This window comes from Felis catus, chromosome D2 (assembly GCF_018350175.1).
Source record: "Felis catus isolate Fca126 chromosome D2, F.catus_Fca126_mat1.0, whole genome shotgun sequence".
Classification (NCBI taxonomy): Eukaryota; Metazoa; Chordata; class Mammalia; order Carnivora; family Felidae; genus Felis; species Felis catus.
Genome location: NC_058378.1, coordinates 56,535,316 through 56,558,974, shown reverse-complemented (window position 1 = coordinate 56,558,974; position 23,659 = coordinate 56,535,316). Strand labels below are relative to the sequence as shown.

General features: G+C 48.3%; 2 protein-coding genes and 1 long non-coding RNA gene across 6 annotated transcripts in view; 2 read left to right on the top strand and 1 right to left on the bottom strand.

Moving 5' to 3' along the window:
• UBTD1 (ubiquitin domain containing 1) overlaps positions 1-19,102 on the bottom strand; it is a 53,449-nt gene extending 34,347 nt beyond the window's left edge. Inside the window, exon 1 of one of the 2 annotated variants that reach the window (XM_019813646.2) lies at positions 19,009-19,102. In XM_019813646.2, the coding sequence (XP_019669205.1) occupies positions 19,009-19,087 (79 nt within the window). In that variant the 5' untranslated portion in view covers positions 19,088-19,102. Of the gene's footprint in view, positions 1-17,638; positions 18,225-19,008 lie in introns of those variants that run through there. The other variant, XM_003994271.5, reaches the window with a different exon arrangement.
• Positions 14,317-17,139, top strand: LOC109492622. Of its 2 annotated transcripts, XR_002146554.3 has the most exons (3): positions 14,317-15,975; positions 16,468-16,773; positions 16,850-17,139. It is a non-coding gene; the product is annotated as an uncharacterized LOC109492622 (long non-coding RNA). The 2 variants fall into 2 exon arrangements; XR_006587203.1 differs by having other exon boundaries at positions 14,317-16,773.
• Positions 18,512-23,659, top strand: part of MMS19 (MMS19 homolog, cytosolic iron-sulfur assembly component) — a 34,044-nt gene continuing 28,896 nt past the window's right edge. Inside the window, exon 1 of one of the 2 annotated variants that reach the window (XM_019813637.3) lies at positions 18,512-18,680. In XM_019813637.3, the coding sequence (XP_019669196.1) occupies positions 18,569-18,680 (112 nt within the window). In that variant the 5' untranslated portion in view covers positions 18,512-18,568. The remainder of the gene's footprint in view (positions 18,681-23,659) is intronic. The other variant, XM_003994268.6, reaches the window with a different exon arrangement.

The following is a 23,659-nucleotide window of genomic DNA, read 5'->3' as shown; positions in this document are numbered from 1 at the left end:
TCAGTAATGTCACATTTCCCTTAACTATAAGAAGATGACAATTCAACTTCCCTCACTGGGTCATTATGAAGATTAAATGAGATAATATGGGTAAAATATTAAGCACAGTGTCTGGGAAATGGTAAGTGAACATAGAACATGTTTATAAATGTTGGCTTTATTATTTGCATTACAATTATTGTTTCCCAGCAGGAATGCAGGCAGCTGGAAGGGCAGCCCACAGGCACCTGGCAACCCTCTCATTCTCATTTCCTATTTATTGTCACAAATGACATGACCTCTGTGGTCAAGGACAAGAACAGCTGGGTAGACCAGCAAAAGACACAGCTGCTGCGCTTTAGGAAAAGTAATACTCCAAGGGGCTGGGGTTGGAACTGAGCTGGCAGGAGAATACAAAGTCTGACTTGGGGTGGGGGTGGGGGAGCAGGTGACTCCAGCAGAGGCTCCGTGGGAGAGAAATGACTGGAAATAGCCAAAGGCGCTGGTGGGGGAGGGGGGCAGGGAGAGAAAGCAGGGGAGAAAGGTGGGCACAGGAAGCTCCCTTCCTGGAGAGAGGAAGCTACAGGTGAGCCAGAAGGAAGCCAGGAGGACAGGACTGTGGGCAGTAGGGAAAGCTGGGCCAATCCTGAGGGAGAGGCAGCTGGGAACAAAGAACCAGGCTGCTGGGCCCTACTGCGTGAATGAAGAAAGGATGGGACAGAATAGGAAGGGAGGCCACAGGCTCTCTCCTCGGGTCCCCTCCTCAAGCTCTCTCCGTTCCCCCAACTCCACAGGTCCCAGGATTTCAACCAGTATTAGGTTACCACCACCATCTACTGTCGCCATCTGGGTCCTCTTCCCTAGACTGGCAGCAAAACAGGATGTAGGTTTCATTTCCCCCTTTCCTGGGAACTTTGAAACAAGTGCTCTGTGGATTTCCCTGTGGGGAAGAGGCCCACAAGGCTCACACAGGGGAGAACCCCCCCTTCCAGTTCCACTCTGAAATGTGCATGGGTTAAGCCTGACCATAGCCACCCCCTTCCCCAACTGTCTCTTTCCTTCCACCCTCCCTCCCTCAATCCTCTCTCTATCTAAAGGAGGGTTCAGCCTCCAGCCTGCCCGCTGGGCTCTCTACACACACACAGCACCAATCAGGGGAATGCTGGAAGTCAGTGGGGGTGAACTCATCCTAGCTCTAATCAGTCACTCAGGGACCCCCAGACTCAGGTTCCAGATAGGCGCTCCTCTCAACACTACCCCAGGTGATTTGAAGTCAGGGAGTCTGGGTTGGCTGCGGGGAGTTCGCATCAGGTCATGTCGTCCCAGGTCCAGGAAGGAAGGCTGCCTGACCCCCCGGGGGGGGGGGTCACCATGCAGGCTGTCACACAAGCAGCAATAGTAACAAGGCTGCCTGCATCTGTGTGAGCCTTTTCTGAGCACAAAACATTGTCATGTACATAACCTTTGACCTTCCCTACAACTCTAGGAGGGGACTGGGCAGATATTGTTCCCATTCTGAAGATGAGGAAGCTAAGGCAACGTGTGCAGGGCCTTAGTTCCTGAGAAGCAGAGCTGGTAGGCCTGGGACCCATTCTCCAGAAGTCTCCTCCTTTACCCTGGGACTTCCCTTTCTGCTTTAAATATCCTCAGTTCTCCCAACCTAAACAACACGTACTCTGGCCATGCTGCTGCATGAGGCTAACGACCTCTCCTTCAAAGAGCTGCCCTTCCCCAGTCCCCAGTGTTGCCAAGCCCTGCCCAATGCTCCCACCCGCTGCCTGCCACATCTTGGACCCTCCCTCTGCTTCAGCCAACCTGTCACCCATAAACTCTTTCTTCAAAAGTGCTTCTGTACCCCTGGCACTTCCACTGCCGACATGTCAGTGCAGACCCTTCCCCCGCTGCCGGAGCACTGCCGGCCCGGCCTCCTAAGTGGCTTCCGTCTTCTGTGCTGCCCCAGCCCCTCCCTAGCTGTCCTCTTTGCCCTTTGAGTCTGGAGCACCCTCTCAAGTCCCCAGCATCATCTCCTGTCCCACAGCCTAGCTTCAAAGGGGTCTTTCAGGCCTTACTGCCCCCTCCCCGAAGCACACACCTCCTTGCATCTTTGCTTTAGCTCAGGCTGGTCTGCCTTCCCAAGCCCTCTTCTCTTCCATCTTCAAGCCTCTACCCTCCAGTGTCCAAAAGCATCCTCTGAGTGCAGGAGACTGTCTCTTCATGCCTGTCCCACCTAAAGCCCCGAAAGGGGCAGCCTCAAATTCTGTGTGATCAGGCTCTGCACTAGTAGCTTGTATCTGGGTGGTCCCGTGACCCAGAGAAGTCAAAACACAGGTTGCCAGAACTCAGCATTGGTGTGCTCCGTCTTGGAACAAGCCGATGAGCCGAGAGGAGAAGGCTGGGTCCATAGAGAGGGAAGCTAAGAGCAGACGCTCAGATGGAAGCAGAGAGGCCACCAGCCCCCAAGAGGCAGAGCCGCCTCCATTCCTGACTGCTCTCCAGCCCCAGCTCCCATGAGGCCGGCTGCCTCCATGTGATCCTGCCGGTAAACCCTTTTCCCCTGAGCTAAACTGGAGGGCCCTCTGCTCTGTGTGGAACACTGTCCATACCAGCTTGAGGAGGCCTGTCCCTCCTGACAGCCCCAACTGGATGAGCCATATACTCAGAACAAGCAGGCTCTGCCCAAGGGTCACCTCTTTGTCTCCTGGATGGCTAGTAGGTGTTTCACGTATGCCCGGGTCCCTCCCTAGGACTAGAGCTTCTCACTAAGGCCTAGAAGAGCTGACAGCTTCGGAGCTATGGATGCAGCTCACAAGTCCCCCCTCCTCTGGAGCTGTCCCCAGTCTACACACGGTCAGGAATGGCCCCTCCCATACAGGCTTTGTTGCAAGTGACACCCATCCCCTGGCTGGAGCTGAGTGGACCAAGCTGGGCGAACTGGATATGCTCCCCTGGGAATCTGGACTTGGGGCTGGGATAGCTGAGCTCTTGCAGGAATACTTGGGACTGTTTGGGCTGTGGAAATGGGGGGTGGGGAGAGCCCAAGGAGAAGCAGAGTTGAGGGAAAAGGGGAGATTCTGATGAGGTTTTTCCAGTTCCTGCTTAAGGCCAGGCAGCAGTCTTGCTGTGGGGTCCTGAGCACCCCCTGAAACCCTGTAATAAATCACCTTTTTTGTTTAAGCTGGGGTTAGTGGGTTCCTGTTACTTGTAAAGGGGTCCTAACACAGCTGGGATCTCCCGTATGCTTCTCTAGGAATACAAAGTAGGTGCTCGGCAAACAAACTTGCTCAATGAAGCAAACTGGCCCCAGATCCTGACTTTCTGATTTCTGCCAAAGGCACCTCCGTGGCTCTACAAATACTCCACATATAAAATGGGAAATTCAGCTTCAGGCAACTTAAATTAAATGCACTTTCCTTGCCTGAAGTGCATTATAACCTCATTTTCATCTCTTCTCTGGGACAAATGAGCACTGAAAGGAAAGGCAGGTGGGAGTCGGCCAGAGAAAACAGCCTATGGCCATACAGCCTAGCAAGTCATACTGGATCCGCCAACTCTGTGCTATTCCCACCTGTCCCACTGCAAAAACTCTCCTGAGATTTCTCTCCCTATACCACATCTCCAGTCTACCCCAGACAACCATCAAAATCTCCAAGACGTCACAAAGTTTGCACCCCTCCTGAGGGGTCATTTAGGCCACAGACCATCACAAGGCCAGACCCATGAATCCTAAGGCTGGAAGAAACCTCAGAGGGTTGTCTTCTGTAGTGGTTTTCAAACTGTGTGCCCTGTAGCAACAACTTCAGTGGAACCTCTGGGTTCCCAGTCTCCCTGGCGTCAATCAGTGCAGCACCTGATTTGTTACATATACCAAGCTAAGCACAAAGTGACAGAGCTGGAAGGGAACTCTGGTCCCTGGACTCTCTCTCCACTGCCTCTCTCCCAAGGCTGCTTCTTTAAAGGCTCCTGGGCCTGGGCAGGGTCAGAACTCATTCCTGTGTGGGTGAGCACTGGCCGGAGAACACAGAGGGAGCAATGAAGACACAATGTGGTGCCCACTAGCTGGTATGGAGTGTGAGGTCACCCTGGCTACATCGGCGGAAGGGCAATGCAAACAGCCCGAACAATATGGAGCTGTCCTGATGCGAGTCCTCCGCTATATATAGTCTCTCCCCTGAAATGACCTCACGCAGCAGCAAGGCTTTGTGGCATGGCAAAACTGGCTATGCATCCCCAACTCCAGGGAAGAGAGCTCTGCTGAAGAAACTGGATGGTAAAGAGGAAAGAAAGGGGCCTGTGGCCTGGGGGGCGGTGGGAATGCAGGTTAGGTTTCCAGACAACTCAGGAGAAATTCTTTCCCTGACCCCCACGAGCAAACGTGAGTCTCCTGTGCAGTGCGTGATGAAAGTCTGGGGTAGGGGAGCCCCTGCTTCATCAGAGGCTTCAGTCCTGCCTGCTCACAGATGGTTGGCACCCGAAGCCCTTCGTTTATCTGCACCCCACGTGCAGGGACCAGCAGAGGCTCCCTCTGATTCAAACTCGCCGTCTACTATTCGAGACCTTCCTTAACCTTGGTGTACACAGCCAATTTGATTCTGCTGCCTAAAAAAATAAAAAAAGAAAAGAAGGCTAGAAGATAAACACCAACTAGGAGTAGGGACTCTCATGAGGTCGAGGGAGTGTGCAGGAGATTTTCTTCTTTGGGCTTTCTGGTGTTGTTCACACTTTTTATATAAACATCTACTACTTCTGCAACACAGAAAATCACACTACTTGCTTCTCTCCAGCCTGCACCCCTTACTCAAATCACTAACCCTTCTGCGACTCTCCTCACTTATCTTTAATAACCGCCCTATCCCATCTCAACTCTTTCTAAAGTGTCTATACATTGCCTTTGTCTCTGCTTGTCTACACTGCATGATTTAGCACTGGTCTATACAACATCTTGCTTAAAATGGTATCATATCTTTGTCTTTGTTCCCTCCCCAGATCAGCCATGAGCCATCATCAATGACGAGACATACATGTACAACGTGTACACAGGTTTGAAGCAAGACAGATAGAAAAAGACATGAGAAATGGAGTCAGAGTTCCCGGGTCTGACACCAGCTCTATCTCTGACTGCGCAGGATAGACTACAGAGCAGTGGCTTGACCTCTATGAGCCAGTTCCTCCAGCTGAAATCTTTATCAGTGCCAATTCTCTTCTCCTAAAAGTTAGGAAAGATTCTGAGCAAGTCTGCCAACCCCACAGCTTTCGGAAAAAGGGACCATTTCCCCTCTAAAGCTGAGAGGCCCCAGACCCAGCTTATAAAAGAGGTCCCCGTCCATCCATACCTAAACTAGCACTGGACCAGGAGAACAGGGCCAGGAGGCTGAAATCTCTCCTGTGACACTTCCTGTGGGCCAGGGCACAGACAAGTGCCCAAGGGGTGGTGCAGTCACAAGTGGCAGGCCTAAGGCTGCCTTAAGGCTGCAGTAAAAGTACATGATGGTCAGCAATAAACCAGACATCCAGCCCCGGATCTTCCATGGGACACATGTCACAGCAGGACAGAGCTGGGCTCAGCTTCAAACAGGAGGGGTCGGCTGCAGATTAAAGGGCCCAGTGTAGCTCTCCCTCTGCCTTTTGACTCCAAAGACTAGCCCATCCTGTTCCTGAGGGAGAGGCCCCAGATAACAGTGCATACAGCATGTGGATGTTTTCAAAACAATCATCTGGGGCCTTATAAAAGCCATAGTAGCAGTAAGTCCCCAGCCAAATCATGCTCCCTTTCTCCTCAACAGCCAGTCCCAGGCCAGACCGTGGCCAGACCACAAACAGGAATCTGTGAACCTGATGCGCGACCCAGAGGGAAGAAGGGCAAAGAGCAAACAGAGCCATCAGGGATGTAAACCTGGCTGTGCAGCTCCCTGAGGAGCCCGGACACTGTGTGCCATGGATCTGCCCACTAGGGCGTGGCCAGACGGAAAAAATAAAACCCAATCACAGAAGCTCCGGTATTAATTTAGTCCATCACACCGTGAGTTCCTTGAGGAAAGGAATCAACTCTTCCTGCTGTGCCTGACACCTAACACAGTGCCTGGGACAAGGCAGATGTACGGAATTTTTAGAGGCAGTTTCCCATAGTGGTTAAGATATCGGTTCCCAATTTACAACTACTGGGGCTCAAATAGCAGTTCCTCCACTTTTGTGGGTCTTAACCTCTTTGAGCCTCAGTTTCCTCCTCTGGAAAATGGAAGTAATTATGCCTACCTTATAGGGCTGATACGAAAATTGAAGACACCAATGTCAAACACCTAGTAGGGTATTTAACGCACCCATGGTAGGTTAATAAATGGGTACTGATTTCAATGATTATACTACATGGTACTGATTCAGTGATGCTGTGAGGTCTTGAGAAATGAAATGCCTGTGCCATGTGACAGTCTGTTTTGGGGGAAACACAGTGCATTCGTTAAGTAAAAAAATCAATGCCATGTGCAATATCCCATATTATAGAGGACAGTATGGTTTATTTTGCAGACACTGCATGGGGCTGGGGAGAGGGGAGGAAGGCAGAACAAATCCATGAAGGTTTTGTTGTCCTTTCACGGGACAACAAAATGCACTTTCTGGCACAGTTAGGATGTGTAGTGCAAGAACTGGCAGAAGTAGACTATTTGCTAGTCATGGGTGGCAATGACATCAGTCAGTAAACCAGCCATACCTGTTTAGGGCCCAGTGAGCCCTCAGCTGAAATTGACAAGGAGGTAGGTATTGCACGGAAGGAATGCGGGTCTGGAAATCTAAAACAGTGGTCTGGAATCCAAAACCCTCCATTTCTCACTGTGTGACCCTGCACACAATAGTGTCACTGAGCCTCTCCCCTAAAATGAGGACAGTCTTACCCTCAGTGAATTATCAGGAGGACTAGATGAAATGTGGGTAAAGTACCTACTGCAGTTCCTGCCACAGAGTTGGTACTTAATTAATAGCAGTATATAATAACTATAAAACAACTGTTACTTAATCTAGTTGTAGGGGCTGTGTATCAACTGTGGTAAAGTGGCTCTGCTGCGGATATTGATCACTTTCCAAGAAAGTTCACGAAGGAGGTGTCTTCAGTTGACAAAGTGTATTAGAGAAATGTGCCAGGCTCCAGGAAGGAAGCCCCAGAGGACCCAGAGATGTTCTGCCAAGCTGAAGATGAGCCACAGCAAACTGAGGGCACTCCCCAGCCTTGACCTACCAAGCAAGAAATGTTTACATCTGTTTTGAGACAGCCCAGAAAAGTAGCCACTGGGTGTTGCTGAAATCAGCAAGAGCTGAGGGGGTGGGGGCTGTTGCAAGAGATTTGTAACTAACAAGGGTTCTCAAGTTTTTGTGAAAGGTTCATATTTTTTAAAATGAGGCTAGATTCAAGGCTATGTCTATAATAATATCACTCTTGTGCAATTTGCTTCCAATTGGCCTTCCTGAACAAATGAGAGGAATCACAAGAATGGTAGATAACCAGGGTATAGAGCAGAAGCTAGGTCTTGTGTATGAACTTCACTGGCCTTGTATCTAACTTGGGGGGGGAAGAGGTAGGTTGGGGACAGCTGGCTTAAATAATAAGTGCCAAACATGGTGACAATAGTAAGTACAATTTACCAAGTATTTTAATATTTCCCAGGCACCAATCTAAGGACACTTAATGTGCATTAACTCATTTTATCCTCATGACAATCCTACAGAGTAGGTACTGTTACTTTCATTTTACAGGTAAGCAAAGTGAGGCCCCCAATCCAAAACAACTTGCCAAGGCTACATAGCTAATGAAGTAAAGGAGTTGGAATAAAATGCAAATGAATACTAAATGAACAGAATAAGTGTAATACTGTCATAATTATCTGCCACCAAAAGGAAAATGGTATCTTATAAATGTCCTATTTCAAAGACTCTAGATTTTGCAAATCAAAAGAAATTCACGGTCAGCCCTCGCTATACACTCTGACCCCAAGGGAAGGGCCAAAGGGTGGGCAGAAGCAGATTTCCCAGGGGCACCCAGGGGAGGCTACATTCTGCTCTTCCCAATACTCTGGGCTGACCAAGAGTCAGTAGAATACAAGTTCCCAAAGGAACAATGAACTTAGCTTTGATTATTGCCATTAACAACCCATTGCCATTATTCATTAAGCATTTGCTGTGTTTGGGCACTGTGCTGATCACTTCACACACATCACCCCTTGTGTAATGTAGTCCTTGACTCCCCTAAGTGGCCCGACTCTTGTCCCCATTTTACAGATATGGAAACTGAGGCTTTCCCACCATAGGGAGAAAGCAGTAGAGCCACTGCTCCTATGGCTTCTGCCTCTCTACCACTTACTTGTCAGTAATGTTGGGCACCTTGGCAACCCCAATAAATCTCAATATCCTCACCCATAAAATGGGGAAAATGATTCCTGCCCTGTCTACCTAACAGGATGGCTGTGGAGAACAAATCATGTATAGTACTGGTGAAAGCACTTTAAAAACTGCAAAATGCTGAGCAAAGTAAGAAATCATTAGTCTTATTAATTACAAACAGTGACACCTGATCCAGCAAGCACTTTGCTAAAATGACTTTGTTGCCTCTTTTCTCCTGGGAATTTGGGAATAATTCAAAGTCTGCAGCCAGGGCACTCTTTTCTCCAAGTCCCTGGCATCTGAGAGTTGGAAAGTGGCAGTTCACTCTGGGAGAAGAGGGAGAAAACAAAGATGTTTGCATTCTACTTGTATTTCTCTTTAGGAACACAATCCTGGCTGAGATTCCAGCATACTCAACCCTCAAACAACATTCAACACATATTTATTGAGCATCTACAAAGTGCCAAGCACGTGATCCAAGACAATGGATTCATGTGGCTCCTAGGGTAGAGGTTGTAGTTTGGGGGTTGGGAAATTAAAGGAGGAAGGAACAGCAACAAGAAGGGAGCAGAGTGGCTATAGTCCTTGGAGCTTTGCAGGTTTTACATCAGACTTCCAGCTTCTTTTCAGAGAAGTGAGGGAGGGCAGCACAGAAGATTGAGCTCTGAGCACTGCAATTTGAGTCAAAGTGCTTAATCTGAGCTCTAGTTCCGCCTCTCCTCAGCCTCATAACCCCCAGCAATCAATTTACTTTCCTCCCCATCAGCTTTCCCATATGTAAAATGGCTAGAAATGTTCCCATAGGTAAAACAAGGACAATCGAATGAGAGGACTGGGTCTAGCGAGGTGCCTAAAGACGCTCAATAATAAACTCATTTTAAAAATGAAAACCATGTGTTCTCTTCTTCCCGTCTGGTGAAGATAAACTGTCCAAGGGCCCAAAAGCTCAGGTTCTGAGATCAGACACTTGGGTTCCAGTCCTGGCTCTGTTGTTTACAAGCTACATGGCCTTAGGCAGGAGACACTACCTTTCTAGGGCTCAGTTTCTTCATCTGTAAAAAGGTGATAATAGTGTCCACCCATAGGATGGTCGTGAGGATTAGCCAAGATCCTGCGCGTGATGCTCCCGGCACATGGTGAACACCAAGTAAAGGTGAGCTACTGCCAACTGTATCTCTTCCAACCCTAAAAACAACGAAACTCTGAGTCCTCTAAGATCTAGGCTGCTGGGTGACTGGCTGGCTGCCTGGGCTTGGGCTCTGGTGCCAGCCTCCCTGAGGACACAGGTACAAATGCGGAGCCGTCGTCGTCCCCCCCACCCCACACCCTGCAGAAGGTGCTCCACCCCCTTTCCTGACAATAAGGGACACTAGTTGAGGGGCTGGCATGGTCAGAGGTATGGGTGCACACTGTGCTTGGTCCTTCTTCCTTGTGAGCTCAGAAAGCAAGGGGCAAGACCTTGTCCCCAACAGAGAGAAGCACGTGGTTTTGAGCAGCAAACTCACCATGTCACTGTCACTACTTGCCTTTGACTCAAGCCTACATGCTCCCATCTGAACCACAGTCCTGCATCTCTCACATGCAAAAGCTAAAAAGGAAATTGGTGCCTACCCCACTCACCCCAAGTTAAGACAGAGTTAACATTCTCTAGGAGCCAGATGAGTTACAACAACACAGAGCTGCTTTGCTTCACTTGAAGCCCCATCCATCCATCCATCCATCCATTCATCCATCCATCCATCCAGTCTTCTTTCCCAGCCATCAACCACCTAGTTAGAAACCCAGAAGCAAGCCAAATTCTGACTGACCAGATAAGGTGTCGCAGAATCCACCCAGCCAACCTCCTATACTTCCCTCTCTGGAGGGTCCCTCAGGCTTCACTGTGAGCCCATCTGATCTTTCTCTGGGCACAATTCTAACAATCCGGTCATCTGTTTCCTCAGGAAATCGGACAGGCTGATATTTGAGTCCAAGAGATGGAATCTCAAGTGACCACTATGATCAGGTGTCACTTCACACCCATAAGGATGGCTATTATCAAAAGCAAACCAAACAAAATAAAAACCAGAAGATAACAAGTATTACTGGTGAGGATGCGAGAAATTGGAACCCTTGTCCACTGCTGGCGGAAATGTACCATGATACAGTCACTAAGGAAAACAGCACGGCAATTCCTCAAAAAATTATACGTAGAATTCATATATGAGCCAGCGATTCCGCTTCTGGATATATACACAAAAGAACTGAAAGCAGGGACTCCCAACAGATTTGTACACCCATGTTCCCAGGAGCGTTACTCACAGTAGCCAAAAGGTAGAAGCAGCCCAAGTGTCACTGACAGATGAGTGAACTAAATGTGGTACCGACATACACTGGAAAATTATTCAGCCTTAAAAAGGAAGGGAATTCTGACACATGGTACAACATAGAAGAACCTTGAAGATATTGTGCTAAGTGAAATAAGCCTAACCCCAAAATTCAAATACTGCATCATTCTACTTCTACGAGGTACTTAGAGTAGTCAAATTCATAAGAGACAGAGGGCGGAGTGGCAGCTGCCAGGGGCCTGGGGAGAGAAGAATGAGGAGTTTGTGTTTAATGGGTACAGAGTTTCAGCCGGGGAAGATGAAAAAGTTGTCGAGCTGAATGGTGGTGATGGATGTATAACAATGCAAACGTTCTTAATGGACAGAACCATCTACTAGAAAGTAGTTAACATGGTAAATTTTATGTTACGTATATTTAAGCACGTTTTATGTGGGGAAATGAAAAAAAGGAGTGACTGCTGCCAGGGAGAAGACAGATTATAGGTGGAAACATGAACCCCAAAAGGACAGTGGCTGGACACCATTTAGTTTGGGGCCCACTGCCCTCTAGTCTCAGAAGCCCAGCGGCCTCACACTGATCAGGCAGGACATTGTTCTCACTCAGAGCCCAGAACAGGAATCAAGAGCGTCCCTGCACCAATGGTGCTTGGGACCCTGAGGAAGGCCAGGCTCTCCCTTAGCAATTTCCTTCTGCCTGTCACCAGTTCACCCCTCTTCTTTCAGAGATAAAGGCTTTTGACAGAAAGAAGCTTTTGTGGTTCCCACCTCCACCAAGCAGGTGCTTTGTACATACAGGTATGAACTCAACACCCCTGAGTCGCAAAGAGGAGGTTATTCATGCTCAGTGTATTTTGCTTGGAAGCCTATCATCCATTTCAGAAAGATTCCCATCCAAAAATAGTTTTTAAACATTTCTTTTATAGTTTTGCTCTTTGAAAAAAGAGTAAGCTTCAATGATCTGGTGGGGAAAATCACTGGCCATGGTTTTTGTGTGTAAAAATCCTGTGGCTAGGATAATAGAAACTTTATGAGTTCACGAAACCTCTTTTTATCCAGGATCTCACTTGATTCTTAAAACCTCTCTGGGAGGTGGGTAGGGTAGCAGTCATCCCATTGTACAAATGGGGAAACTGAGGCTCAGAGAGATCAAAGCCGCACACATAATTAGGAAGAAGCAGAGAACCAACGCTTTATTTCCCATCAATGCCAGATGAGGATCTGGGTTGGGATCTCATATTTGAGTAGACCATGCAGTCATGAAACCAATTTTCAAAACAGTGTTCATTTATTTTATCCCCATAACATCTTTCTGAAGTAAACTGCAAATAATTATCATTTTTTAAAATAGAAGATCAACTGAGCACAAAACAAATGACTTGCCCAAGATCACCACTTAAGAAAGGGCCAGACTAGACCTCCTCCCTTTTGAATATACTTGACCTTGAGCACTTCCCTACAATGCCTTGACCCCAACACACTGAAAACTTAAAGGAGCCCATGCAGTTTTTATATAGCCTGCACCACGTTTCTGTGAACTCGGCAGGGAGCAGATATACCTTTATTCTCTTTTTAATAGCTGGAAAAGAAAAAGAGGTTAAAGAAAACTTTAAGTTCCTTTCAGCTCCAAAATTCTATGATTCTAAAAATTCCTCAGCAAGTTACTTGGCAGAGAGAGGCCTGGAATCCACATCACCCGCCTTCCTGCTTCCCAGTCTGTTAGACCACCCCATCCCTGCCCTTTGAGTTAATGACTACAAATACCATGTGTATCTGAGAGAGGGGTCCACAGTCAGATGCATTAAATGACATAAAATGTCAAGAAAGTGCCACTGCCTGGTTAGGACCCTAATAGGGGACTTCACTCTGCTCTGCTGCCATAGCCCCTGTATCTCCTAGCAAGAGGCTCCCAAATCACAGGGAATTATATGCCAGGTATTTGAGACCTTACCCAGGCCTGGGATGACAGAGAAGCCAGTCCCAGGAACAGAATAGCACTGTGAGGCTGCAGCCTAAGTCCCCTTATTAGATGCATGCCCTAACACTTACGAGATGAGAGAGCAGTCAGGTCTGCTCATTCCTGCTTTTCTACAGACCTTCCCAACACTGTTAGGGATACACTGGTTTCATTCGACAAAGACTTATCAGGCACCTCTGTATGCCAGGCACTGCTCTATGTATCAGGGGGCAAACAAATAAAAATCCCTGACCACATGCGGTAGGAGAGGCAGCCAATGTCAGATGATGGTAACTGCCATGGAGAAAAATAAAACAGGGAAGGGGGCGGTGGGGGGGGGATAATGCTGACAGCAGGTAGTACAGGGAAGGGGATCGATTTATAAAAGGCTGGCCTGAGAGGGCTTGACTGAGGAGGAATGTGGAGGAGGCGAGGGAGGGAGGGCCCCGTTCAGGTACCAGGGGGTGTGGAACAGGGGCTGAAGAGCAAGAGATGGCTTAGGAAAGGTAAGCTGGTGAAAATTGTATCGTGTTTTGTAGGCCAACACAAGGGCTGGGGATGAAATGGGGAGCACAGGAGCAACAAAAGCTGACTTACGGTTTTGCAGCACCACTCTCGCTGCTGCGATGAAAACGGTCTGTCAGGAGACAAGGGAGGAAGCAGGAAGGTCAGTTAAGAGACTGACGGGAGCTTAGAGCAGGGCCAAAGTGTGCGGATGATGGGACTCAGGTTCTGGGTATATTTAAGGCAAAGCCAACAGCACCTATTGATTAAATGGATGTGGGGCTGAGGCAAAGGGGAGGAGTCAGGGGTGTGTTTTGGGGTAGTGTTTTGGGGGCCTGGGCAATGGAAGGATGAAATAAATCACCATGAGCTGAGCTGGGAAGACTTTGGGAAGAGCAGGAGTGGGGGGTGCGGGTTCATTTTGTCTCGGACATGTTAAACTGAGAAGCCTGTCAGACGTCCAATGTGTTGACCACCAGCAAAATATACAAGGCTAGAGTTGAAGAGGATGGGCTGAAATTATAAATGTGTGAGTCACCAGCATATATAGTAATACATAACCGTATGTATTATCATACAGGATTTCCATGTATGATCACATGGAATTTGTATGACTATAGGTTTATTTTCTCCCTCCACCCCTAAACTGTAAGCTTCATGTGGCCAAAAACCATGTCTGTTCACAGCCAGCAAGGTGCCTGGCACTCAGTAAATATTTACTGAGCAAATGGAGAAGTTGCCCAATTACTCCCTCAAGAATAGCCACAGCAGCCCACACAATGAGAAGCAACCACAGTGCCAAGCCCAACCAGCTCAAAACAGGGCCCTGGGTCTGTCCACACCGGGCTTGAGATTCCAGAATGTAAGTGGATATGCCTGGCACATCACAGAGTCAGATATTTGGGTTTCAGCCCTGCCACATTCTCAAAGGGTAGAACTGGGCAAGAGACTTGCCTGTTCTACCACCTCTATTTCTCCCTGGGGTGGTTGGGGGAGGGGCTGCCTTACCCACTTCAGGGGCAGAGATATTGATCTACCCTGGGTATGTATATGTGGTGGTGGGAGCACCCCACATGAGTAAATCTTCAAGTATTCTCTGAAGAGTGCAAGGACCGCCCAGCACCTGGAGGGGGAATCTAGACTTTCGGGGGATGCATTATGAGTAACAGTTAAAAACTAAATAGCTAATGCAAGATGGCCTGACCAATGGGCATTATGTCTCTGTTTTACCTAACAAGTGACTAGGAAGACAGAACTAAGGCCAAAGGATGACATAACAAGGCCTGAAATTTCAACCCAATAACTTTGCAGTTTTGAACAGGTGCCTTTATGAAGATGTTGAAACAGCTCTAATGATTTTGTACAACCTTGCTCCTTTCTGAGACATTGAAAGTGTGACCTGAGAGAGGTTTGATGACTTGCCCAGTATCATCCAGCTCCAGGCCTAGGACTAGAACTCAGGTTGTAGCTCTCTGTTGATGATTTTTCCCCATTACACCAGTGGCAAAGGAAAGGTAAGAGTCACCAAGGGAGTTGAGGAGTTTTAGGCATTAGTGTTACAACATCAAACTATGTCTTTGTCAAAGGGTAAGCTGCAGATGTTACAGGAATGCCAGGTGCATGCTGTGAAGTTAAGAAGGATTCCTTCCCTCATACCAAACTTGTCATCCTACAGAGTTCCCCTTGGCTTTGGACTTTATGAATAGCTTTATTCACAGAGAGACCTGCAGAATCGAAAAAAATGATACACTAGCAGGTAAAAAAAAAAAAATGCAGATAGATACTTCAGTAAAATGTTTACATGAAAAATCTAGATGACAGGATACAGTCGGGTTAACATTCTAAAGTCAACAGAGTGGCTCCTCTGTACAAGTCATTGTGCTGGGTGCTGAGTGTGTGTGCATGTGTGTATGTACATGGCTACATGAGTGAGTGTGAGAGACACACAAGGATAAGACAGAACCCAGGTCTTCAAGGCTTGCACTGTAGTTTCTGATATAAGACTATAAACATCAAAGAAATGACTAATAATATGGAGTAGGTGATTGTTAAGTGGCATAATGTGTCTGCAGGAGTTCTCAGAAGGGGGGGTTAGAATTGTCAGGCAAGGTGCTCCTAGAAAGATAGGGGATTTGAGGCAAACCTCAAAAGGAAGAAAGGTTCTTGATAAGAAGGGAGAAATGGGAATGAGCAAACAGCGTGGCTTTAATGTCAGAGGAAGACAAAGAAATCACACCTTAAAAGAAAGGACCAGATCAAACTGAAAAGCCTTGAAAGTTAAAGTTCTTACAGAAGTGGAAAGATGCAAAAAGACTACTAAACAGGGGCGCCTGGCTGACTCAGTCAGTAGAGCATGCAACTCTTGATCTTGGGCTTGTGAGTTTGAGTCCCATGTTGGACGTAGGATTTATTTTAAAAAATAGTTTCTGTTAAAAAATTTTTTTCTAAACATAGAATTACAGGGTTCAGAACAGGTTAATTTAACAAACATCTTCTGGGAGGGACCACAGTGTGCAGGCATGGGATGAATGACTGAAGATGAACTTGCCCTTGGTGGGGAACTAACTTCAGCCTGGGAGGTGGGTTGGACTTCAGATGAGAAGAGAGTGAAGCGGAGTGGAAGGGACAGGTTAGAATGACTTGCCAAGGAAGAACCAGCAGGTTCCAGCGGATGACTGACTAGGAGGCAGAGAAAGTCAGCAGAGACATCTCCAAAGTATGAAGTTAGACAACCGCAAGAATGGAAGAGTAAAGGGAAGCTTGCTGAAGGGAGAGATGCAGAGCTTGGTTTTGGAAGTGTTGAATCCAAAGGATAACTACATCAGTGTGTCCAGTGGGCATTTACAGGTATGGATCTGGAGTTTGACAGATAATAGTTGAAGATACAGTGTAGGGGTCTTCCCAGTGGAAAGAGTTGTGGGACTGTGTACAATTTCTCTGGGAGGGAGTATGAGAGAAAGAACAGAATGCCAAACTGCACCGTGGTGCACCCACACCTAGGAGGTGATGTGATGGTGAGCAGGAGTGATCAGAGAAAAAAACCAGGATAGTCTAATGCCAAGAAGGGAAGGGGGGGGGGGTAGTTTCAAGTATGAGAGGGTTGTCACCAGTGAAAAATGCTACAAAATCAATTATGTGGCCTGAGCACATAAATAATAAATATTCGCTGAATAAGTGAAAGAGAGAAAGAAAGGAAGGAAGAAAGAAAGAAAGCCAGCCAGCCCTTGGGTTTGAGAATCAATTTTTCTCAATCAAAATGGACAAGGCTGCCAACAGGATTTCAATGTTAGATTTTACCCTATGACCCCCACCCCCATAAAAACACGTTTCTTCTTTCAGAAGTCATCCTGTCCACCACACAGACATCCTTCTCTGCTTCCCCCACGTTTCCCCTCATCTTCCTTCCCAGTTCCCACAACCCAAGCAACACACCTTCCGTGTCAAAGGAGACAGGAAATTCCAACTAGTTTCCACTTCATTAATGACTATACTATGCCTGTGGCTCCTCTTACAAAAAGGGATATGTGGCAACTGGGTGGAACAGGCGACTGCTTTCTAGCCCCAGCTGCACTGCTAACTAGCTGTGGGACTTTGGACCAGTTCTTCAACCTCTCTGGATCAGGGCTTCTACACAGACAGGAGGAGGTAAGTCTACCTGGACTTCAGACAAGTTTTGAAGGTCCCTTTCAACTCTAAAGTATACGATTTTTATCATTCTCAGAAGGTCCTTGCAACACTCTCAGAGAAGGAAGTGAGTACAAGACCCGGGGAAACGAACGCCAGACCTCTTCCCAGGGCGAAGAGCCAGGATAGGAGGAGTGTACCAAGAAAGTGAGAAGGCGCTGCCCAGCCCTCGCGGATCACCAGGGAGCAGATCCCATCCCCAAGGCTGGGAAGGATCCCAACAAACCCGAGCGCAATTCTCACCCCACACCCCACCTTTTCTAGACTCCCAGACAGCCGGGAAGCTCTAAAAAGCCCTGCGGGAAAAATAAAGATTTCTTTCCCAGAGTCCTGCGCTGCTTTTGCCAGTTGGATTCCGGCAGACACGATTTGCAGCCCGATAATGACACAGACAGTCTTTGGAAGAGCGACAGTTCTCGCTCGCTCCGAGTTCTGGGGACGACTGGCCGCCCGCGCCGTGCCCCGACGGGCCAGCCTCCGACCCCGACCCAGCTGCCAGGCCAGCGGCGCCCCCGTCCGGGGTCCCCCTCCCCTCCGCGGCCCCGCTGCGGTCTGCAAACATTTCCTGCCCCCGCCCCCACCCTCACTCTGAGCTTCCCAGTTGGAGCGAGTTGGGCTCGCAGCCGGGTCAGCGCTCGCAGTTGCCCCAACTCGGCTCCCCCGGCCACCAGGGCTGGGGAGGGGGCTCCCGTCTGGCTCCGGAACAGACATCGGGGAAACCCAGGCGTCAGGAGCCGTGGGAGGTCGTTTAGGAAGCCCAGAACTCGAGCGAGGAGGGGGACAACTGACGAGGCGCCCGTGGCCCTGCTCCTTTCCTCGTCGTTACCTGCTCGCTTGCGGGGGTGTCCCGGGGCGGCCGGCCTCTCCCGGCGCTGTCTCCCCACGCAGTTGCCCATGCTGGCTCTTCAGCCGGGCCCCATGCACCGGAGGCGGCGGACTTGTCTGCTGCTCTGCGATCCTGCCCGGACGGCGGCGTCCCGGGTCAACGGCTCCTGCCTCCCGGCATCGGGCGCTCCCCGATCTCCCCCCGGGGGCGCGCTCTGCCCGGGCGCCGGCTTCGCCACAAACTTTGCGGGCGACGGGAGAGAGGGAGGTGGCCGATTCCCCAGCACAGTCCCAGGTGGCCGGGCCAGGGGGGCCCGCGACGGTGCCCGGCCGGAGACCAGCTCCGATGGAGGGGCGGAGAGAGGGGGCGGGCACCGCCGCAGCTACTCCCTGCTCGCTCGGAGCTCCCAGTAGGGGCCGGCCCCCCGGAGCCTGTCACTCACCTGCCTAACCCCGCCCTAGCCCGGCCCCGCTCCCTGCCGCCCGCTCGCGGTGCCCGCGCCTCCGCCGCCGCCCGCCCCAGGTGTGCATGTGACCGACGGCACCGCCCCCTCGGACCGGGCCTGATTTTCTCATTGGCTTCCCCCAGGGTGTGTACCGCCCCTCGGCCCCACCCAGCCAGGTGCCCGCCCCGCCGCCCGTCTCCCCGGGAGCCGGGCCGGGAATTATTCGCCCTCAATGGCCCCCGGCTGCGTGCCCAGCAGCCGTCTTCCCTCCCCGCGCCACCGTCCCGTCTCCAAGCCCCGCCCCTCGGGGAGGAACCGTCCCATCCCTCCCTGGAACTGCCTGGCCAGGAGCCGGCAGGCACGTGATCCAGGGAGCGCCCCGCCTCTTTAACCTTCCAAAGGCGATTGGCTCAGGAGGCGCGTGCGCTCAGAGGCCCATCCCGTGCCACCGCCCACTTCCCCTCCCACGGTCTCTGGTTCGCGTCATGGCCGCCGCCGCCGCTCTGGAGGCGGTGGCGCCTACGGGCGCCCTGTGGGGCCTCGTGCAAGACTTCGTCATGGGTCAGCAGGAGGGCCCGGCTGACCAAGTAGCTGCAGGTACGGCAGACGGCGCCGCGCGGCTCCCGCATGGGGCCGACAGGAGGGAGCGGCCTCAGCATAGGCGCCGGGCGGGAAGGGAGTGAGGGACAGCGGTGACTTTGAGAGATTGGTCTGGGGCTGGTTGTAAGCACCGCGTGTTTAAGAACCGTAACAAATTGAGAGTCTTGCGTCTTCCTTAAAGCGCCTTAACGCCCCTCATCTTAGTAATCACCCTGTGCGCGAACTGGGGTTACAGAGTCATTACCGATTCACAGATGAGGGAACTGAAGCACAGAGAGGACAAGAGACTGGCACATCAGGCGGGTGGGGCAGCAGGGACTCAGACCTAGGTTTTCCAGTTCAGAATCTGCTGCTCCCGCCGAGAAAGCACGTTGTTTCGCGGAGGTTGACGTGAGAAGCAGCATCTTCCGCGGCACCAGCTCCAGTCGCGTGGCATGTTGGGAGTGGCCGCGCGGCGCTATCTCTGACTGGCTGTGATGGGAGAGAGGAGGGGAGAAGCCGCTCTGGGGGGAGTTTGAGATGTTCCGCGAAGCCTCCTTAAGACTTTCCCTCCGTTTCTTGGGAAAGTTCTTGATTAATTTGCTTCGTGAGTTTTTTATGTAGTGTTTGTTTTTATCTTTTCCCCAGATCTCCGGTTTCCTGCTTTTGGCCAGTTCAGGAACCTCTTAGTTCTCACAACATATCTAAGATTTGCTTAAAACAAATTCCAGATGTCCTTGGAAGTCGGAGACTTCACTTTCAGGAAAAAAAAAAAAAAAAAAAAAAACCTAAAGAGTTGTTGAGTGTCAGGAGGTCTTCAGACTTGTTTAAGTAATAGAATACAAAGTAATCTGAACACAGATGAGTTTTGTCTTACTTTTAGAAATTTTGCATGCTTGGGGAAAAATAAAAGACATTTCTCTTGAACACGGAACGTACTAACTTTTAGCGTAGGTGAGAAATGAAAAAAGTGAATTGTGAGAGAGTATATTACTTTGGTCCTTAGCAGTTACACTTTCATTCAGTCATCCCACCGTTATTGAACACATACTATTCTCCAAACACGATACAAAGCAATAGGTATGTAAATCCAGATTAGAGTGGTTCTGTGCCCACCAGGAACTTATACTGTGGTAGGAGAGATAACCATGCAAACAGAGAGTATACCACACCAGAAAATAAGGGCTTCGTGGGTTATGTGCATGCCAGCAAGGAAGCATCAAGGAGCAAATGCTTGATGCTGCCATTCCAACAATTTTAACTTCTTACAGCTTCACGAAGCATAGTGTGTTATCAATGCCATTTCCCCCTGTGTTTTAGTATCAAAAATTTCAAACATGCAGCCATTTCATAACAGACACACCTACACACAACTCAACTACCATTAACATTTTAACATAACTTGCTTTGTCACACATCTTTCCGTCTATTTAAATTGCAGATATCCTTCTAAATACTTCCTCCTAAATACTTTGGTAGGCATATTATTAACTAGAGTTGGTTTACAGTTTATTTTGGTGTACAGTTCATCTCCAGTGAACTGTAAAATCTTAAGTGTTTAACATTCACTGATAGTGTATACACCTTCCCCCTACTGTTACATCACTGTCATTTGTGACTTTTCTTTCACATTTATACAGTATGAACACAATAATTTTGGACTTTTCAAGTTCAGAACACACTTGAGAATACAGCATGAATAAGGACTGCCAAGTTTTTATAAATATTTTATATGTGTATATATGTATTTATGTGTGTGTGTGTGTGTGTGTGTGTGTGTGTGTGTGTGTATAAAGAGAGAGAGAGCACACGAGCAAGAGAGAAAGGCAGAGGGAGCGAGAGTCTTAAGCGGGCTCCACACTTGGCGTGGGGCCTGACACCGGGCTTGATGCCACTACCCTGGGATCATGACCTGAGCTGAAATCAAGAGTTGGATGCTCAACCGACTGAGCCACCCAGATGCCCCTAAAATTTATATTTTTTATGCTTGAAAAAAATGGCCTTAACTATTATGTACTTTAAATGTAACTCAGCTCTACTAAGACTGTAACACTAGCCCTGTTGTAATTTAGCCCTACTGACTAGGAAAGGAGGTTGATAGTAACAGATAAGTTTGAAAAGGTTTGGTGGGGTTGGATTATGCATAACCAGGATTGCATAACCTGGTTATGCATAACCAGGATATGCATAACCATGGATTATGCATGATTCCAGGCAGAGGGATTTGAATGACCTATTGTAGGTAATACAACTCATCGTAGATCCTTGAGCAGGGGAGTCATATAATGAAGGCAAATTTGAGAAGGATTAAATTGGTATTCTCAGTCTGAGATCACAACCCTGGTTAATGTTGTTGAAGGCTGACAGGGTTTTGAAACCTTCCCCAAATTAGATGTGCTTTCTAATCCAGCCTGAGTCTAGTTTTGTTAGCACTAAAGAGACCAGCTTTCTGTTCAGCCACTCACAGCAGCAGCCTGTTCCATGACACCCTATGATCACAAAGACAGCTACCACCAACTTTGTTTTGCACCTTTGCAGTGAAGTTCCTGATGAAAGTAGGTGTCAGATGTAAAGGTGCAAATGACGGGGCAGAGAGATGAACCGGTAGCTTAAGGGTTAAAGACTTCTTATGCTAGCATTCAAAGGTTGCACTACTTGGCCCCAGCCCTTACTCTTACCACTCCTCTCCTGGACCTTTGGTGCCTGGCAGCCACCTGGATTTGCTATTCCCTGAATGCTTTCCTTCCCAGTTCCTTTCACTAGCTCCATCTGATCAAAGTTAGACCTTGGATTCAAGGTCGGCTTGAGTGCTTACTGCCTGCCCCCCAAGCATTTCCTGATTACTTCAGCCAGACATCATCTCACATTTCAAAATCTTTGTGGTATTTATTTCTCAGACACTCCTTTATTAGCAGTTATTAGCAGACTTGTGTAGTAGCTGTTTCTGTATATATTTCCACGTCCTATCCTATACCTACCACCCAAGTCTCCTGGAGACTAGCATAACTAAGTATGCAGTAAAAAACTGTGTAAGTGAATGGAATGAGAGATGTTGAAGGAAGAATCTCTGGAATTTGAGGCCTAACTAGTTACAGTTGAAGGAGAGTGAGGACTCTATGATGACCCCAAGCTTTTGAGCCTGAGGATGAACAAAGGAGAAGTCCTTTGTTCAAAAATGGAGGTTGGAAAGGAAGCTGATTTTGAAGTGTGTTATGGATATAAATTTTCTTCCTTTCAGTTATTTGGATTTTCTTTCTTTTGAGTCTTTTTGTATTGTATTTTCCCACTTTTGTGGGAGACCACTATTCCTGAAACCAAGAGATTGTTAAACAACAGTAAAACAGTTCTGAGAAATGTCTATGGCATCCTCAGCTTGATTGAAACTGAGTCCTGATTGGGATTTTTCTCTCTACTGCTCCTTCACATCCTTCCCCCTTCCTCCATTGGTTGCTCCTCCAGATTCTCAAGAGGCTGCAACTCCATCAGACAGAGGTCTGATTGTACATTCTGTCAGTCTCATATAAATACTCCTTTGATGACTGCTCAGTGCTCCATATGAACTGGTGCCCTGCTGAGGGAAGTGTGGGTAGTTCGGAGGTGCTAGTAGGCCCATTTTTAGAGAGTAAGTCTTGGGCACATTGGAAAAACTTAAGCCTACTTAATGTAGGGAAAAGAACTTAACATTTGTTTTTCGTTAATGCCAGTGAGACTACCTTTAGGAAAATTAGCCCCTTAGTAGCTTTTCTTTTATCCCAGGAGTCTGAGTGCATGATTAACGATACTTCCGGATTCAGGTAGTGTTCGTTTGGGAAAACTTACAATGTGAAAACGTTAGTGATGGATGGTTCATAAACCCAGGAATTTTACTCCTTTCTTATGCTAACTCAGTCTCTGTTTATATCACTATGGCAACACTGAGCGTGTTACACTGTGATTGTTTTAAAGGTCTTTCTGCCCCAACAAGACTGTGGACTCCTTAAAAGCTCCCTGTCTATATTTCTGTCTCCAGCCCTAACCCCAGTACCTGATTTGTAATAGGTGCTTAATAAATATTGAATAAATAAAACAAGCACACATGACAATTTTGTTAAAGAATTATGGAGAAACATGAAAGGGAGTAATTTGAGCTGGATCTTGAAGGGTTGAATTTTGACAGGAAGGAGGCATTTCAAACCAAGGGAATATTTACAGGATTAAGGATATGGAAGAGCTTGATAAGTTGGGACATGTGAGTGAATGATAGGAGTCATGATTAAAGGTGAGGCTAGAGGGGCTTTGAGGGCTAAAGTGTGAAGGACATCAAGCCAAGGAGTCAGGTCTTAGGCAGTAAGGAGCAAAAGAGACTGGTGGGCAGGGAAGTAATTCTGCATTTTAGGGAGGTAATTCTAGATAGAGTGTGGATGGATTAAATGGCTTTTTTTAAGGGGCACCTGGGTTGCTCAGTCGGTTAAGTGTCCGGCTCTAGTTTCGGCTCAGGTCCTGATCTCTGGGTTCATGTGATCAAGCCCATGTCTGGCTCTGTGCTGACAGCACGGAGCCTGCTTGGAATTCTCTCTTTACCTTTCTCTGCTCCGCCCCTGCCCCCTCCCCCCCCCATCCCCTGCTAGCACTCTCTCTCTCTCAAAATAAATACGTAAACATTTTTGTAAGGCTTTTTATTTTTTTTTAAATTTATTCATTCTGAGAGAGAGCGCGTGCAAGTGGTAAGGGGCAGAGAGAGAAAGAGAGAGAATCCCAAGCAGGCTCCAGGCTGCCAGCTCAGAGCCCAGTGTGGCACTTGAACCCATGAACCGGGAGATCATGACCTGAGCTGAAACCAGGAGTTGACACTTAACCGACTGAGCCACCCAGGTGCCCTTAGAACAGGGCTTTTAAGAAAATTGAGGTAACCTCTTTAACCATTTTAAGTGTACAATTAATTGACTTTTAGTACATTCACAATGTTCTGCAATCATTGCCACTATCTAAAAATTCTAGGGGCACCTGGGTGGCGCAGT